This window comes from Rattus norvegicus, chromosome 2, assembly GCF_036323735.1.
Source record: "Rattus norvegicus strain BN/NHsdMcwi chromosome 2, GRCr8, whole genome shotgun sequence".
In the NCBI taxonomy this organism is placed as follows: domain Eukaryota; kingdom Metazoa; phylum Chordata; class Mammalia; order Rodentia; family Muridae; genus Rattus; species Rattus norvegicus.
The window spans coordinates 24,384,768-24,399,031 of NC_086020.1; the positions used below are offsets into that span (position 1 = coordinate 24,384,768).

General features: G+C 44.3%; 1 protein-coding gene across 43 annotated transcripts in view; it reads left to right on the forward strand.

Moving 5' to 3' along the window:
• The first annotated feature begins 726 nt into the window (after window positions 1-726).
• The window catches only part of Ssbp2 (single-stranded DNA binding protein 2), a 288,275-nt gene continuing 274,737 nt past the window's right edge, over window positions 727-14,264 (forward strand). For 16 of the 43 annotated variants that reach the window (XM_063282003.1, XM_039103427.2, XM_039103428.2 and 13 more), the window contains exon 1: window positions 868-1,130. In XM_063282003.1, the coding sequence (XP_063138073.1) occupies window positions 880-1,130 (251 nt within the window). In that variant the 5' untranslated portion in view covers window positions 868-879. The other 27 variants (NM_001399027.1, NM_001399028.1, NM_001399029.1 and 24 more) reach the window with 18 other exon arrangements.

Genomic DNA, 14,264 nt, shown 5'->3' on the forward strand with positions numbered 1-14,264 from the left:
CTTAACAACAGTGGAAGCCCGTCCTGTTCATTTACCCCAGTCCCCCAGTGTTTGATTGATGTTTAGTTGCCACCCGTTTTCTTTCCCTCTGTTTCACTCACTGCCCTTCCTTAACCTTCTCCTGTTTTATTTCTGTCACTTGCTATCAGAACCCACAAACTCCATTTCTTTCCTTTCCATCCATCTCGGCATCTCCATATGCATTTTTATGATCCTACTGCTAAATGCTTAAAGCTGTGTGCAATCGAAAGGTATGCTTCCTCATTTGAATGTCATTTCCTTTCCTTAACATAACCGTTCCTCCTCCTCCTCCTCTATTCATCCCTTTCAGAGGTCTCCGTGTCCTACCCCAATGGCACCTCTCTTCCCCTGTCACCTCCCATTTGAAGCTCATCTCTTCTCTCAACCCGATTTCTACTCTGATTTTACAGCCAAGGATCTTTAACAAAATAAAGGATGGAGTCTATCAAAAACCAGGTTGCGTGTGTCTTGAGAAACTTTTGCGCATTCACTGAAATGAGATTAGGGACTTGGATCCAAAAATATTCTCGGGGAGTTTTCAGCTTGGGCACAGCTTTGCACACCTTGAGCTCTGGGGCCTATTCTGCTGGGCAAATACAGGGATGTCTTTCAGGGCCCTCTCTGAATCTTTCCAGTCCAAGGGTCAAACCGAAATGACATTGCCCATCCAAACTATTAAAGCAGGCCAAGCAGAGAATACTTGGGCCCCGGGTCTGCGGCAGATCTTTGCAGAGTACTGACAAGGAAGGAGCCAAGGCCTTGGGCCACTACGATCCCAGGAGTAGGTCTCGTGGCCTCTTTGGGGGTGTGCTCCCCTCTTAGACAGGAGGACGACACTAGGTAGGGTGCTCCTTTGGGATGCAGGGCTTGACTTCAGAGCCGGCGACAGAACCTCGGCGGGCGCCCCAATGGGAGGCAGGCACAGTGCCTCCCGGGGAGAGACGGAGGCTCGCCCAGTCCTTGAGCCAGAAGGTCGAGGGTTCAGAGCGGGCGTCCCCGGCCTGCTGGCCCTCCGGGAACGGGATCGGGGCGACACCCCAGACAGGAGGGATGAGATCAACCGCGGGGAACGGCGCGGGGAGTCTGGCCGGAGAGGAGCGGGAGAGGAGGTTGGCGGGACACCGGTGCCGGGGCCGCGGGTCTGTCTGTGGACTCGCCGGGCGCCCCGAAGTCTGGGGCTGCCGCGACTCCCGTTCCGCAGTCGCTGCCAGGCACTCCAGGCCGCACTTTCCCCTCCTCCCCGCGCCTTCTCTCCAGTGAGGAGCCGGGCGCGGGCGGCGCGGGGGGCGGGGCGGCGGCGGAGGGAACAGCCAGTTGTTTAAAATCCTTCTAGAGCAGTTTCTAATTCCCCCCTAGCGCCCGGTTCGGAGGGGGAGGGGGGAAGGAGAGCGGGAGGGGGGAGCGCGGCGGAGAGGGAAGGAGGGAGGGAGGGAGGGAGGGAGCCGGGGAGGGAGGGAAGGAGGGAGGAGACTGCCGCTTAGGCCGAGCCGCCGCCGCGCGCTCCGGCAGGCCGGAGGGAGGGGAGGCCTGTCAGTCTCGCGCGTTGCCAGGGCGAGGAGGGCGGAGCTCTGGCGTGGGGCGGCCAATGGTGGGGGTGGCTGCGTGGGTCGCCATGGGGACGGGGCTGTTCCCGGGGAGGCTGTGATGGGTTGACAGGTGCGTGACAGTGGGAGCTGCTCTCGGCACAAGCATGTACGGCAAAGGCAAGAGTAACAGCAGCGCCGTCCCGTCCGACAGCCAGGCCCGGGAGAAGTGAGTGTCTCCGCGCCGCAGCCACCTCCGCCTTCGCACGCGCGCACACTCGCGCACGCACTCGCACTCTCCGGGAACCGCAGCCACACGGCCGCCCCACCGGGGGGAGCCGGGGGTGGGTTGCAGGGGGAGGCGCGGGGCGGGGGCGCGCGGCTCGGGGGAGCGGCCGCCTCCACGGGGGAGCCCCCAGGGCGGGTGGCCGCGGGCAGCCGGCGGCGGGAGGGACGCGCGTGGCGGGCGAGGGACGGCGGCGGCGGGGATGGAAACTTGTTTGGGTGGTTGAGGGGAACCACCCGCGGCTTCACCTCCTCGCAAAGTAACTTTGGAGCTGTGGTCCAGGACGGCCGGGCCGCGGCGCGCGGCGGGCCTGGGGGGCGCGGGCTGCGGGGCGCTGGGGTCCGGCGGGGCCGCGAGCGTGGAGAGGGGAGAGGGCGGCGGGCCGGGAGGGCGGAAGCGGGGCCCCACGGGGCGCGGAGGGCAAGTGCGGGCGTGGGCCGGGCGGGCGCAGAGACGCGGGTCCGCGGGTTCTCCCAGCGCAGGCCGAGCAGGCGGCCGGGAGGGCAGGCGGGCGGGCCCGGGGTGGCGGGGGAAGTTTGGGAGTGGGAGTGCCGAGTTCCCGGAGGGAGAGTGTGTGCTGGCCCGCGCGGGGTCGGCCGCGAGAGCTTGGCGCTCCTGTCTCTCGCCACACACCGGCTCAGCGGCGGCCCCAGAACTTTTTGAGACTTGCCGTGTCCCCGGGGGTGGTGGCCGCGGGCGCGGAGGGCAGGTCCCGTGGGCCGTGGCGGCGCCGCCGCGAGGAGGGCTGCCCCCGGCGTGGACCCGGCGCTGGTCGGCGAGGGGGCTGCGGAAGGGATGCTGGGCGCAAGCCGCTCGCCTGGGTCGTGGGGGATACAGGTGGTAACTTCGGTGGGAACCGGGAGTACGTTGGAGAACCCGGGTGCCAGGGTCGCGGCACGCTGCGGAGCAGGCTAGTTGGCTGCTATTCTTGTGTACTTGTAACGGCGATTTGGTTGTTACTAAAATGAGAGCGAATAGCGACTGTGACACCGAGGAAGAGCCCCCCCCCCCTTCCTATGTGCAGATGTTCAGACTGATTCCCTGTAGCTGGGTCTGCTGTGAGGGTCAAGCTTATCCTTGTCATTGAACACACTGTCTTGCTAAGGGGGCTCAGGCTGGGGGAGAGCAAGTCCTTCTCAGAGGTACTCTGGGTCTCTTGCATACAAAAACAGCTTGGTAAATAAATGTGTAGGCTACCGAGTTTCCCCCCCTTGCTTTGGGCAGTTAGTCATACCTTTGAAAGTTTGTTGTGCCCCAGGGAGGGGAACATGTTCTAATCTTCCTGTTGGCAGCCATACATACACAATTCCCTTAGGATTTAGAGGTGGCAGGCCTTGATGTTGGAAAACAAAACACAACAACAACAAAATTAATGGAGAGATGCCATTGGTCCCCTCATATCTTAAATATCTTGCTGTGACAAGGAATATAAAAAAAACATACAGTGTTTTATTGCCTGGTTAAGAAACTAGTTACTGGACTTGGAGTTCTAAAATATTACTGTGTACTTATTAATCATTTGGCTGTAATATATCTGATACAAACATCTGGAGGAGGATGCTTTAACGATTATAAAATACCTGAATTTCACATTTTGAGGATCGAAAGGAATTGGGATGCCTTGAAAACAGAATCTTGTCGTGGGTTCATTGAATTTGGTATTAATTTGGGTTTTAGCTGGACTCCCATGAATAGCTGATACTTAGCCCAGTCGATTCTATAGTCTCATGACTTAAAAAATAATAAATTTCAGTGAGGAGACAACAAGGAAGTTAGATTTGGTACGTTTTGGTCCTTTCCAGCTCTAATTCTGATTTTGTCACAAAAACAAGCAATTGCCTTTTTTACTCTCATCTGCCAAACTGAACACCAAGTAGCATCCACTCTTAGAAGCAAAGTAATGAGGGCCCTGCTAGATGGTGCTGTTTGATTTAAATATATTTCTCCCATTTACTACAATTGGCAGTCGAGTTCTTAACTCGCTTTGCCTTTCGGACTAGACAGGTGAAGAGACCACTTGAATTGACAGTGGCTGTTCGGAGTTCATCGTTTCTGCATTAATTCCTAGCAATCTAAGACAAACATTGGAGAACACCCTATTTTTATAGAATCAGTGCTGTTCGGCTCGGAGAGTTGATCTGATCACTATTGTTTCTGTTTACTGATATCCGTGTACTGATTGCAGAAGATAGGAAACAAAGTTGCCATTAAAGGTATGGCAGCAGAGTTTTGTTTTTCATTTTGAAGGAGGCAGATTTTAAGAGTTATCCGAGGGATAAATAATTCTCTAGTGAGCAACTTAAGACTGTCCCAGTCTTTAAAATCACAAATAGATTATATTTTAGTAGTAACTATGAGTGCATTTTTGTAAAACAGTTCTGTGAGTGATGGCAAAGAAGTCAGCATGTTAGCTTTATAGGTGAGTGTATTTTCTCACAGCTTCACGGGGAAGAACTGGCAATCACTTACCTGCGTTAAGTCCTTGCTTTGTCTTGCAGTAAGAACTCACTATATAAAGTATTTGAAATTAATTCGTGGCTTGTAAAATTTCTAAGATTTTGTTTTGTGGTTCTGAACATAAAAATTGGCTAGGGTCAGGTTAATTGTGTATTTTGTTGTTTTACAAAACAAACAGGTTAAGCCTGCTCAGAGGTTTGCTAAAGGTTTAATTAGAGAGAGTGATTGAACAACCCTGGAGGAAGGTGGGCTGTTTGCATAGAAATTTTAATTCTGATCCTGTTAGCTTATCACCACTGGCTTTAGTACTTTCCTTATAGCACTGATCAAAACAGTAATTAAATAATTGTGTGTATTTTTTTTTTTTTTTGAGTAGGGAACAGTACTTTTTATTTCTTCTCTTAAGCTTTTTTTTTTTTTTTTTTTTTTTTTTTTTTGACATTAAGAACCCTGTCTTCTAATACTGGAAGTTCCAAAGTTCCAATTTCTTGGTGATGGCTATGTCATACTCAAAGGAATCTATCCAATGTGAAAAGTTCTCACTGTAAGGACATACAAGGTTGAGTTGTATATTCTTTATCGTGGTTTTATTTAAAAAAGAAAAAAAAATCGGAACAAGAATCCAGCAGAAGGAAATGGTGTGTTTTGCCACAGTGTACACATACCATCACTGTGTGGAGAGCCTCGTGTTCATTTTCTCTTTATTCCTACTTCTTCTTGTTCTCCCAATAATTCTGGTAGGTGGTTTCTTCCTTCTCCATTTACTAACAAGACAGAACCCCTGTCTGATTAAGTGACTACCCAGGAATGAAAGCTGTGCTTTACACGAAGGTTTCTCCAACTTTGGAACTTGTCATTGAAACTGAAAGATACACTAGACCAGGTTACCTTCTCTGTCTAGGATAGAGTGTCCCTGATTTAGGGACCAATATTACATAATCAGATAGAACAGCATCAAGATTTGGTCAGCTCTGTAGTGTCGACCATTGCTATATCCCTGTGCCTACGACTCTCCATATTGGCGGGTTGCAAGGCTGTATGTGGTGTGGGACAAGGCACAGAAAACTTAAGAGATGGAAGTTAGAATCCTAAAATAAGGAAGAATCCTTGTCTCTTGAGACTTCCCGTTTTGTTTGCTTGCACTGACAATTTTAAATTAAGTTTAATAGTTGTGAAGCAGCTTCTGTATGAAATAAATGTTGTGTTTAATGTTAAACCACACAATCAAAGAAATAGTGATAAGCCAGTAAACACTGCTACATTTATTTAATTAATTAGTTAATTAATTAATTAATTTATTTTCTGAGGTAGGGTCTCATGTAGCCAAGACAAGCCTGAGACTCCCTGTGAAGCAAGGCTGGCCTTCAGCTTTCACCCTCCTGCCTCCCATTCACAAGGACTGGATCATGGGCGTGTATCACCACACCCATTTTATGTGGTGCTGGGCAGGCTCCCCACCAACCTCAGCTTCTAACTTGTTAGCGCTTTGTTGTGATACTGAAAGAAGAACCACTAGGAATTGAAGATGGGCACGAGAGCCACCTAGTAAGCAGTGACATATCAAGAAGTTACTAAACACAGAAGCCGAACTATAACATGGGGCACTGAAAAGTAATTTTAATATTTAGATGTTGGTTCTTACAGTTGAAAGTTCCAAAATGGAGTTTGCTATGCTCCCCTTCTAAGTGGCTACAATCTGAAGAATATTTAAATGCTGCTGGGTATGAGTTTTTAGGGCTCAGTATCTGCTGCCCACCACCTTGTTCTCTCTCTCATTAATAAAACATCCTACCAAGCAAAAAATATGTCTTTCTTTTTTTCTGAAAGAAATAAGGCAGGTGAAGTAATACAGATCTTGTTAGAATCTTGTTTGATGAACAGTTGATACAGTTTAAGATTTCTAGTTTATTCTCTGAGGGAGAGAGGCCCTGAGAGTCAAATTCCTGGCCTTGTGCAGGCAAAGCAGGTGGTCTTCACTGCTAACATCCCAGCCCACAGGATTTCTAAGGCTGATGAGAGAGCTTCATAGGAACAAAAGATACCAACTCTCCTCCCAATTTCCAGGACCTTTTCTCTAAAATATAAAGTAATTTGGATCTGAAATGTCATTTTAGCTGTGATTTTTTTTTCTTTTTGATTGATGTCTTTTATTTTAGGAAAAGAATAAAATAAAAGCCCTTGTTTTTGTTTTTTTTTAAAGGAATGAATCTAAAGAAAGAAATTGAGAATAGTGAGTTACAAGATCTCACCACATAACTCTGACTGGCTTGGAACTTCCTAGGTAGACCAGGCTGGCCTCAAACTCACAGAGATCCGCCTGCCTGTGCCCCAACATGCTAGGATTAAAGGTGTGGGCCACTAAGTCTGGCAAATTTTAGTATTTTATGACGAGATTTATTGTAATTTTTAAAAACTATTATATAAAATATTATAAACTATCAAAAATGTAAAAGGTCTATTTTTATACTTTCAAAGCTACTTTGCTCATAAAAACAAATCAGGATGAAAAGAAAGATCATTAAATTTTAGTGTATAGTAGTACAAATGTGGCTTCCCTCTCCAGTTGCTACTAAAGGACAGAATTGTATTGTTTAAAATTAGAGCATGTTCTGGAGCAGGGGCTGGATGCCCTGGTGGAGACTGACCTGTAGCTTTCCAGTCCCAAGTAAAGTTTGAATTTAGAATCATCTAAGAAGCTTGGAGAGCTTAACTATATATTAGTGTTGGAACACAAGATTAGGACCCCACTTATAGTTTTCGAATTTTGAAAGTATTTTGAGGCATATGCGACTTTATAACACACATAGCTGTAATTGCGTTTTGGCATACAGGGAATGTTATCTACTACTGTGCTAGCATTAACATTGTTTACTAACTGTTAATCCTTGGTAAACTTATGCTAAAAGTTTAAATTTATTAAGAACATATTTTTAAAAAATGGACTTAAAACAACTTTGGGATAATGGAATAATATGTATTTTTAATTTTGGAAAATAATTTTAAATAAAAATTAATTGAAAATATTCACATTTTTAAGAATGTTTATCAGATTTTGTGTACATTTTATATAAATACTTATCTTGTGTAAGACATAATGGAATGAGAGGGAGTTACTTGAGTACTACATTGAAACCACACACACACACTAGAAAGGCAGTGCAGGGTAAAGACAGTAGCCCACCATGGTCTCTTAGCAGAAGCTGTTCTTACCTTCCCAAGCTGTTGGTCATACCCATTGTGTGACAGTTCTGCAAAGCAGGCTCAGTGGGCCACAAAGCAAGGAGAGCTTTTTCATGAAGGTTTTAGATTCAGTGTAGGCTCTGATGGATGAGTGATTTTTGTCAGAGTTAATAGCTAAAAAAATTCCCAATAGTGAGACATTCATAGTTTCAGATAGTTACAAGAGTAGAAATGTATCTGAACTAACCAAAGCAGGCCCGATACAGTGTCTGTCTGGGTATCATCTGTCTCAAACTGTTTCTGTATCATCTGTAGTTAGTCTTCCTGGTCCTTCCCCTTTTAAAAGAGAAACATCAGATGACAGAATTTTCTGGTAATAATTCTCGTATTTTCCTTTAAGAACTCTGATGATTGTATTTCATCCAGGATTCCTACCAGCCAATGATGAGCCTTCTTGAGATTGCCACAGTTGAGTTATAGCGAGCTTGAACCAATGATCTGGCAGGGTCTTATTTTTATATCTGCATTAACTTTATAGGCATGCCATATTAAAGTTAAGTGTTGTTTAAACTGTAGAAACCAAAGCACAGCATTTTGTCATTTGTCTTCCTAATTTTGATTTGTAAGTCGTAGCTATTGAAAAGTGTAGTTTTAATCACTAATAGTTTCAATTTTAACTCATTGTAAAATCAAGTCACATTAAAATACTAATTGAAGGAAGACAAGAATAGAAGGGGGCAAGTTGTTGATGTTAGAAGAGTTAAGAGCTGGTGCCCAAACAAGCGAACCTCTGAAACTTCAGCTGCTTTTGGGAAGGACTGGATACTTGCCCTCTGCTCCGTGTACCATCTTTAAATCTGAGATTAGGAAAACCTAAAGCTACTTTATGGATGGCCGAAATCTAAGTAAATGAGTAACTGTGTTGTAAGTTATTTTACATAGAAATTAAAACGAATGCTTTTTGAGAAAGTACAAATACAGACCACATGCAGTTTTGTCGTAGATAATTACTGCTTAATAGTAACAAAACCAGCGACGCTCTGACTTGAGTGTTTTGTTACATTTGGCCTTTCTGTCATTTAACCCACTGAAAATCCCACAGGCAGTAGGTGCTATGTCTTAATGAAACAAAAGAAACGGAAGCGTTTACAATGTTTTTATCTTTATCAAAACAAGGCATAGAAAATGGCTTAATTAATCTGGTTTAAAAATCAGCCCCACGTCCTGCAGCATCTGAAGTAGTAATTCAGAGTCGACGGAGTAAATCAGGAACAGGACAGTGCAGGATCAGATTGTCTGCCTTCCCTCTTGCATCGTCATGGATGCAAGAGGGCCGGTACAGGTGCCTGGCGTCACTTCTTGTAGAAAGTACATAGCGGTGAATTGAATGCCTTATGAGAAAATGAAAACATTTCCTCTGAACCGATTGCTAATGAAGATAATACTCTGCTGTGGCACACCCTGAGCTGGACCCCTCACTCCATTACCTAAACACAGCTAGGAGCAATCACGACGAGGCCATAGAGAGGATCCAGTGAGGGTTGCTCTCATGGGTTGGTAAAGAGTGCTGGAAAAATGTGCACTAATAAAAGTAAGTAAACAAATGTATTAGGTAAAGTTTTGGACAGTTATTTTGGCAATAAAGTAATAAAACATGGGGCTGTGATAGAGACAGGGAAGCTATATTAAATTAGAAGTCACAGAGGAGGCTTCTTGGAGAAGAAGAGATTTAGACAGAGATCCGAGTAATTAATACTAAACAGAGCAGGTAGGACAGGAGGATTTCAGGCAGATCTGAACTACCATCGAGGAGAGGTCTTGGCATAATTGTTTAAGGACGTGTAAGGTATGAAGGTCAGAGGGGAAAGTGTACTGAACTGGTTTGTGAATCCCGTTGGTATACAGTCTTCTTAGCTTGAGGGGTAAGTGTCTTTAATCTCCCAAGCACTAAGGGTGTAGTTGTTCCTAAGGAAAACACTAATGCTTTTATAATGATGTCGCTTTTAGAGAGGAAGAGCTAAGGTTGGGGTTGGAAATAAATCAGTCTTTAACTTTCTTGCCATGAAGACCCGAGTTAAGCCCTGAGTCCTCGTGTAAAAAGCTGGCTATGGTAGTAAGCTTGTAATCCCAGGGCCGAGAGGCAGGGGTGGGTCTTTGGGCTCTTTGCCCAGCCCACCTAGTCTACTCAGTGAGCTACAGGGCACTGAGCAACCCTGCCTCAGAAGGTAGATGGCACCTCCCAAGTTTGTCCTCCAACTGCCACATTCGTGTGACTACACACTCATACACACACATAGCATCAACACATACCCAAGAAGACGTAAGTTAATGAACACTTGGGGCTGATGGGCTAACATCAGATGGTACAGTTGGTACAGTCACTTCTAAACTCCCAGAGAAGTTCAGATGATTTTGTAGCAGCCCTTATTGACCATTTTTGGTTCAGAGTTAATTCTGTGTGTTCTGAATGTTTGACTTCAAGGTTGGTTCTCCTTTCACTAGACATTAGCTGTTCCTTTGAATGGGAGATGAATGAAGGTTTACCTATCAGTTCGATTCAATAGAGAATCATAGATCAGATGTTATATTTATCGGTACTTTGGTTAAAAGAAAAATAACGTTGTTAAAACATGTTAAGCACAATTTATGCAATTATATAATGCCAGAAGTGCTGTGTCATGAATAAAATGAACAATCTGATTTAATTTTTTATTTTAAAAATAGTTTTACATATAATATATTTTGGTCATTTTTTTTTCATCCCTTAACTCCTCCAGATCATCCCTACCTCTCTATCCACCCAATTTTATGTTTTCTCTCTCAGAAAGCGAAACAGCGAAAACTCTGAAGCTCTAAACAAACAAAAACCAGTAAGACAAAGAATACAAAACAAAAGCACACACACACCAAATACAGAGTCCATCCAAATACTCTTGGGCGTGCGGCCTGCCTTGGGCTGTGGTTAAAATATACCCAGTGACACACTATTGGAGAAAACTGACTTTCCCTTTTGCCAGTGGGTAGCAATTCCACATAATTTCCTGGTTAGGGGTGGGCTCTGTATCTACTTCTCCTTTATATGTCTGGGTTGAACTTGTACAGGCCTTGTGCACGCTGTCTCAGTCTTTGAGTTTGTGTGTATCAGTCCTGTTTCTGGAAGGGGCTATTTCTTCAGTGTTACCACCTCTTGCTCTTATATTTTTTTCTGCCTCCTCTTCTGCATCGTTCCCTGAGTTTTGAGAGCTTGGTACAGATATCCCATTGGGAGCTAACTAGTCCAGAGTCTCCCACTCTGCACATTGTGCAGTTGTGGGTCTCTGTGTTCATTACTGCCTACTACAAGTCAGTTTCACTGACAAGGGTTGACTGACGCGCTGCGCTGATCTATGGTGTAGCAGTATGCCATTGGTTATTTATTATTTCTTGTAGTTCCTTTAGGAGAATTAGATCATTAGCTGGTCCCATAGGTCTATGGCCTACATAGTCTCGGCCTCAGGTTTTTTTTTTTTTTTTTTTTTTTTTTTTGCTATTTTAGCAGTATTTATTACATGTGGGTTGGGTCTTAAGTGCAGTCAGAAGGTGGTAGTAACTCCTGTAACATTTGTGCCTGTTATATCAGCCAATCTTGCAGGCAGGTCTTTGTCAAGGGTGGCAGGGTTTGCAACTGTGTGGTACTTATGTTACCTTTCTCAGCTGGTGGCTTACAAGTATCTCCTAGCACCATGGATACTAGAGGTGAAGCTAACTAGAGAAAGAGGCATCATTGAGCACTAGTTCAATTCTCCATTCCCTATGATATAAGTAACTGGTGTCTTGAGCACCAGGGTCTTACTGTCAGGCTATAGAGGGTCACTAGTAGCCTTGGTAAATAGCCTGTGACATTTGGGAACCCGAAAGTCCAACTTTTAGTTCTTGTGGTGTTCTTATTATATAAGTGGACCAGTGGATGTGGGATTCAGGGTAGTTTTGACCTTGTATGTTTTTGTTTTATGAGATAGGGCACTGCCACGTGGCTCAGGCTAGACTTGAACTCGTGTCTTTCCTGCCTCAGTGTCTCAAATTCAGGAATTGTAGGTGTGCATACTGTGTCTGCTTAGTTTGGATTTCTAATTTATGAAGGCATAGACAATTTTAATCAGTGAACTTTTACCCATTCATTTGTTTGTTTGTGTCTGGGGAGTTAAACTAGAAGTAGGGAAAGGAAGTTCTTCTCGCCCCGCTGTGTGCTCTGCTAGTTTTTAAGGGGAATGAAGATTAGTTGTGTTTAGTGTTTGGATTCAAGCCAAGGTTACCTGGCCCTTTGCAGTTAGGCATAGAGTCAGGTGGCAGGAGAGTGTGGTGGAGAAGGTTCTTTATCTTAGGATAGGAAATAGAGATGGCTTGGAGACTATAACTTCTAAGGCACATTCAAGGGGCCTCTTTCTCTAGTCGGTTCTACCTCCTAAAGTTTCTAGAATCACTTGGAACAGTACCATCAGCTGCTGACCAACTGTTCAACGCACAAGTCTGGAAACATTTTCTGATCAAAATATAACACGTACCTCTCTCTAAAAAAAATAAGGGAGAGGCTTTCAATATAAATGATGGCCATTCTCTTTTCCTATGGTAAAATATGTATAACAAAGTCTACCATTTTAACTAGTTTCTGGTGTGCAGCCGCAGTGCCTGCCATCAGTCATCTACGTGGTGCTGGTTCACCTGATTTCCAGGGCTTTTCATCTGCTTCCCACTCCCCTTTCCTCCCAGCATCTGGCAACCACATATACTTTTCTGCTTTTTGAATTTGACTATTCTAGGAGCCTCAGTAAATGGAATCAAACAGTATTTTTATCTGGATTCTTTCTTGCTTAATCCTCATGGTAACTCATAAAGTAAACATATTTTTTGATTTTAAACTGGGGAAACTGAATCTCAGGGAGTGTTTATGTGCTATCCAAGGACACTCAGTGAACTGTGTAGCCTGTATCCAAACTCTGTTGCTCATTTTAACCACTTTTACTCTTTGTGTTTCTTTGTTTGATCCAGGAGGGAAAAAAATGTGAGTAGAGTGGGGGTGGGGTAGGAAGTGGGAGAATGCTTTAGCTGTTCTGTTGGCAACACATCCACCATGTTTAGTTGGAATGGGACCTAACAGGGGAGCTTAAAGAAAGATTAGAAGCAATTTGCACCTGCTCAAAGGGTGGATAGAATCATCTGAGCCACAGACCTGCTCCACTCCTTTAGTAGTGTCTGAGGCTTAACAATTTCGATAGAAATGCTTACAAAAGAGGAAGATACTTACTAGCAGCTCAGGCTTCATTCTTCTGTAAGTAGTAACAAATTAACTGTTATAAGTTACTTTACTTGGTAGACTTTGGAGTCAGAATAAATAGAAGATAATCACTAGAAAAAAATCGATAATTATGAGTTTCCTTTATCTATTGTCTTTCCCAGTGAACATATACCCTATTTGTATGTTTATTTTTGAACAAGCGCTATTGGAAAGTTCCATGTGGTCCAGAAGTACTACAGCCATATTGAGTCTGTCACCAGTCATCTGGAAATGACTGCTAGAAAAATATGAAACAATTTCTTTGTTTGTTTTTTCATTATATACTATTTGTTGGCCATGACTAGATTAAAATCCGAGATGATTACACTGTATCATAGCATTAAAAGCAAGGGCTGTTAATAGGAAGCTATTACAGTGTTTTAAAAAGCATTTTAAAGCCTGAATTAAACTTAGTGATTGATATTATTATTCTTTCATTTAAAATTGTCATGGAAAAACATGTCTGAGCTGCTTGCCATAAAATACCCATCACATAAATACACACATGAAGTGCACACTGCCTTTTGGGACAGCCTTGCTGGTTCATTTTGACTTCAGATTGTGTTGGGTAAGTTATGTGAGCTGGACTGGAGAGCCAAGAAGCTGAGGAGAAAGCAAGTTTTTCCTGAAACATTAAATATGTTGCTGGAGCTCTTTAGCGCCTACCACCACTGATAAGAGAGCTGATAACACAGCAAGTGCCGTAACAATGATACCAGCTGACAAGTCATTAGAGTTAGGTCCCCAACAGGATGGATTCTTCAAAGGGGTACTGCAAAGCGTTTAATGAAGATATGTGCAAAATTAAACCCATGCATGGGAACGCCAAGTGATTAGCAAGGAGAGTTTTGACACTCCTAGGTCTGAAGGATCATTCAGAACAGTTATCAGAATCTGGTGGGAGCTACCGTTGCTGGAGAAAGGCCAGTCTCTGGAGCTATGGTTTGAAAAGGATCACTGCCACTGTCAGCTCTGCTTAGAGGCCTAGCAGGGAGGAGCCACCTTCTGCTGCTGCTACTGCTCATCTCTGGAGCCAGAGTCAAGGAATTTGGTGACATGTAGTCCTTGGAGATAAGCTCCCCAGGTCTGCGGAATGATGGAAACCTGAGAGTGATCTGAGGAGACGTAGGGAGCAGCTAGCATAGTGTTCAGTCTCTATTATATTTTTAACTCTAGAGAAAACCTTTCAGTTCTTAAGGGAAGAGCCTCAAAAGCCAATTTCACAAAAATAGCATTTAAAATTAGCTTAAAAATGTCTGAGTATATAATTTTATGTGTACTGTGATGATGGGGATTATATTAATCTTGCTTTCTATTATCTCTTTATCCATTAAAAAAACAGCCAACATAAACTGTGCTGTGTTATGTGTCAGTGTCAGTTGAGACTTCTAAGTCAGCTCAGTTTAGTCATCTCTGTCCACCTCAGCCTTCGCAGGGCTCGCTGTCCCCACCTACCTCCCTGGTAGCAAGAGCTCTAATGTGTAAG